Source organism: Triticum dicoccoides, chromosome 2B (assembly GCF_002162155.2).
Source record: "Triticum dicoccoides isolate Atlit2015 ecotype Zavitan chromosome 2B, WEW_v2.0, whole genome shotgun sequence".
NCBI lineage: Eukaryota > Viridiplantae > Streptophyta > Magnoliopsida > Poales > Poaceae > Triticum > Triticum dicoccoides.
This window is the reverse complement of record NC_041383.1, coordinates 160,629,274-160,633,572: the sequence shown is the minus strand read 5'-3', so window position 1 is coordinate 160,633,572 and position 4,299 is coordinate 160,629,274. Positions and strand designations below refer to the sequence as shown.

At 45.5% G+C, this 4,299-nt stretch overlaps 1 protein-coding gene across 1 annotated transcript; it reads left to right on the top strand.

Annotated features, from left to right (window-relative positions):
- Nucleotides 1-2,558: 2,558 nt before the first annotated feature.
- Nucleotides 2,559-3,911, top strand: LOC119367442 (peroxidase 2-like). The gene is made up of 2 exons (XM_037632955.1): nucleotides 2,559-2,898; nucleotides 3,000-3,911. Exons 1-2 carry the CDS (start codon nucleotides 2,608-2,610, stop codon nucleotides 3,777-3,779), a joined length of 1,071 nt encoding a protein of 356 aa, XP_037488852.1. The 5' UTR covers nucleotides 2,559-2,607; the 3' UTR covers nucleotides 3,780-3,911.
- Nucleotides 3,912-4,299: the final 388 nt, after the last annotated feature.

The following is a 4,299-nucleotide window of genomic DNA, read 5'->3' as shown; positions in this document are numbered from 1 at the left end:
AAAATTTGGACCGGTGCACCGGCGCGTAGTACTGCCCAAGAAAAACCCAAGCACTGAAGCATTCACCGATCTACCAGCGCACGACCTAACTCCTGTCCTCTGCATGCACACACCAGGTGCTCCAAGCCTCCAACGTGGTGCCGCCGGTCCCAGCCGTCGTGCTACAGCTAGTGCCGCCGTTGATGGCCGCGCCATTCCCTGCCTGCCAGGTTTCCTCGTTGCTTGCTAATTTTATTAGATAATGCCATGAGAAGATATTAGAGCCGGTGTTTTGCTCTAGGTTTTAACTAAAGTACTCCGCCACTGGCACACAGGCACGCAACAGGACACACACGTACATACACATGCACTGCAAACACACACGCACGCGCGCACACGCACAGAGCAATAGCACACGGGTACACGTACACACACGCGCGCACACACACAGAGCAATAGCACACGGGTACACGTACACACACGCGCGCAACATCACACACGCGTGCACACAAACATACCACATAAGGGCAAAAGAGTCTTTTCAGGTGTCATTTAGGCTTGAAATGGATAAAAATATTATAAAAGGCATAAAATTTAAACTCGTTGTTAGATAGGAAAGAAATTATTTGTCGATGTCAAATAGGGCATAAAATTTAGACACGGTGTTAAATAAGGAATTCTCTCTAAGATATATGTGATCTGATTAGATAAGAAAATATATGTGATTTGGTAAGATAAGAAAAAAGATATGTTATTTTTGTTGTATTAGAAAATTTGTGATTGTCATTTAATAGTAGAGATAATGATAACAACAAATGTAAGCACATTGATGCGGTGTTAAATAAGGCATAAAATTATTTGTCGATGTCAAATAGGGCATCAAATTTAGACACGGTGTTAAATAAGGAATTCTCTCTAAGATATATGTGATCTGATTAGATAAGAAAATATATGTGATTTGGTAAGATAAGAAAAAAGATATGTTATTTTTGTTGTGTTAGAAAAGTTGTGATTGTCATTTAATAGTAGAGATAATGACAACAAATGTAAGCACATTGAAGAATATCTTATTTTGTTTTGAAAGGTTATTGAGAAAAATCTTATGTCTGTATTTTAGCAAGGTGGTCTCACATACATGGTGTGAATTCTAAATTCTTAATTACACGATTGAATTGAATCAACACCTGCCAAAGCAAGCACGAAACAAGATCTCCCTATTTAATGTGATTTGACTTTTTAATGGGAGGGAGGTAATAAACCAGTGGGAGGGGGTGGTGGGAGGCGAGGCGAAAAACCAGATGAAAGTAAACAGGTGAGGAGAAGCTACCAACTCCCCTTCTAGGAGTAGAGACATGTGTGATTTGATAGATAAGAAAAAACATATGTTATTTTTGTTGTATTAGAGTAGTCGTGATAATCATTTCAATACTAGGGATAATGATAACAATATATGGAAGCATGTTAAGGAATATCCTATTTTGTTTTGGCATGTTATCGAGAAAAATCTTATTTTTGTTTTCTATGAAGGTGATTTCTCATATATGTTGCGAATTTTGAATTCTTAATTACGTGATTGAACTGAATAAGCACCTACCAAAACAAGCACGTAAGAAGGTCTTACCCTTTCATGTGATTTGATTTTTAATGGGAGGGAGAAAATAAACCAATGAGAGGGGGTGGTGGGAGGTGAGGCAAAAAAAAAACAGACAAAAATAAATCGGTGAGGAGAAGCTATCAATGTTGTGCATGCCTTGTAATAATCCTACTTTTTTTTGTAGAAAAGGAGGAACCACCCCCGGCCTCTGCATCTGGGTGATGCATGCGGCCATATTATTTATTATTCACAAAGACTTTACAAAGTAATACAACAGTAAGCCCGAGGCCACCATCTAGACGACACGTGTCGCTATTCCTATCCTCTTGATGAAGGGGTGCCGAATGTCCGGACCAAATACCAAACAGACATCGCACGAAAGCCTAACATCTAATGACGGATGCTCCATTCAAGCCACATAGGCGTGACTGGGTAACACTCCGGTCCGGCGCACTCTCAGTGAGTACCACACGCACACGCTGCAAAGGGCCGTCACCACCGTCTTCCCTCGATCCATCCTCAAAGCATGTACTGAAGCATCGACCTTGTCAGGCCTCTCTATCATCGACGCCACCACGATCGAGAAGCCCTTTAGGAGTAGAGATAGATATCTTGCGTATATTCTAATCGATCTTGTAATAATCCTACTATTGCTCCGTTGGGAAACCGGGAGAAGATCAGGTGCTCCGGAGGATGCTCCTCTTCCCATGCTCTGATGTGAAGTCGGCCGCTGGATCTCAGATTAAATGGGCAAAATTAGTCAATGTGAGTTTTGCAGAAAATCCTCCGAACATCCCAGAGATAATGCTTTGGTCCAACATCCCGGTAATGCTGGTCATTGGATCATAGATATACGGCTGAGGTCGCATCGGAGCACCTAAGCTGCAATGTCAATTTTCATGAACACATCATTTTTCAGGGTCAGCTTTGACCTATAAATAGGCCTGCAACACATCAAGTTTCCTTCACCCATCTTCGACCAATTCCCTCCTCCACTCTCTCGAGCTCAGTATTAGTTTCGAGAGCTAGCAACCATGGCTGGTAGTGACCAGAAGCTTGCCACCTTGGCTCTGCTGCTAGCATTGCTTGGTTGTGTGGCGCACACGTGCGAAGCGAGCTACGGGTTTCCCAATCCGTTGCTCCGTTTGTCCAAGTTTCTTCCTCCTCCTGCCCCGTCGCTCACCTACGGTCACTACCCCAAGGTCAAGAATACTTGCTATGGAGCGGAGACAATCGTGAGTGACATTGTAAAGGAGGAGGTGAACCGCGACCGCGGCATCGGCGCCGGGCTCATCCGCCTCTTGTTCCACGACTGCTTCGTCCAGGTATGCATATGTCCAGAGTTACATACACTGCACACATGTCGATCTCTGGCATGCATGTTTGCCATTTGATCATGTGAACAATTCATGCATTTCCATGCCAGGGTTGCGATGGGTCGGTCCTCCTTGACGTTAGCACCACGCCCAACGAGCCGACCGAGAAGGACGGCATCCCCAACAGGAGCAGCCTCCGCGGCTTCGAGGTGATCGACAGGATCAAGGACGCGCTCGAGGCCACGCCCGGGTGCAAGCGTGTCGTCTCGTGCGCAGACATCGTCGCCTTTGCTGCGCGTGACGCCACCTACTTCCTCAGCAACGAGACGATGTACTTCCATATGCCGTCAGGCCGCTACGACGGGAATGTGTCCCTCGCTAGCGAGACCCTCCCTAACCTGCCCCCTCCCTTCGCCAACATCATGATGCTCGAGGCTTTGTTCGCAAACAAGGGCCTCAGCCTCGACGACATGATCACCCTCTCCGGCGCACACTCCGTTGGCATCTCCCACTGCTCGTCCTTCCGTGACCGCCTGCCGCCCAACCCTTCTTCAGACCCCACGGCTATGAACTCTACGTTGGCCAACTTGGTGACAAGTAAGTGCAGCAGAGGCGACAACCCTACGGTCGATCAGGACATCTACACCCCTGGATACTTGGACAACCAATACTACAAGAACGTGATTAACCATGAAGTGTTGTTGAAATCAGATGCCGCGCTCGAGTCGCCCAAGACAATTGAATCCGTGAAGCAAAATGCTAAGTTCTCTGTGGACTGGGAGCAAAAGTTTGGGGAAGCCATGGTGAAGATGGGCAACATCGACGTGAAGACCAGCAAGAATGGGGAGATCAGACACAAGTGCCGGTCCATCAACAAGAACTACTCCTAAGTGACTAGAAACCGACCAGAGTTGTGTGTTATTATGGACTTTCCATTATTGTTCTTCATTTAATTATTATTTTGCACTAAGGTTGTGTAACTCGTTTTCTCATTACATTTAAATTTACTGAAATTGTTATCAGTTGTGCACTTTTAAATTTATAATTAGTTAATTATATTAATCGGCATGGCTTTGTTTTAAAGGCGCTCGTCACTGTTCCCCGTAAAGCACATTTTTTGTCACACCCCTTTACTCCTGGAAAAAGTAAGGCCGCCGTACGATCTATCGCTGAAGTTCTTTATAAGAACTGTAGCATGAATCCGTCTGAAGTTATTCGGCTAATTGGGTGCCGACTGAGATCTAACGACTAGGAACGTAGTACCTAGTCAGGTGAAGTGGGTTTTGACCGGATAGCCTACTTAAACTTTTTCGGGTCAATACTCAACGCCGGTCGACGGATGGGTTGCCCAGATCGGTCACCTCCTCCTTTATTCGATCTCGCTCCACGTGACCGCATGATCTGTCGGTT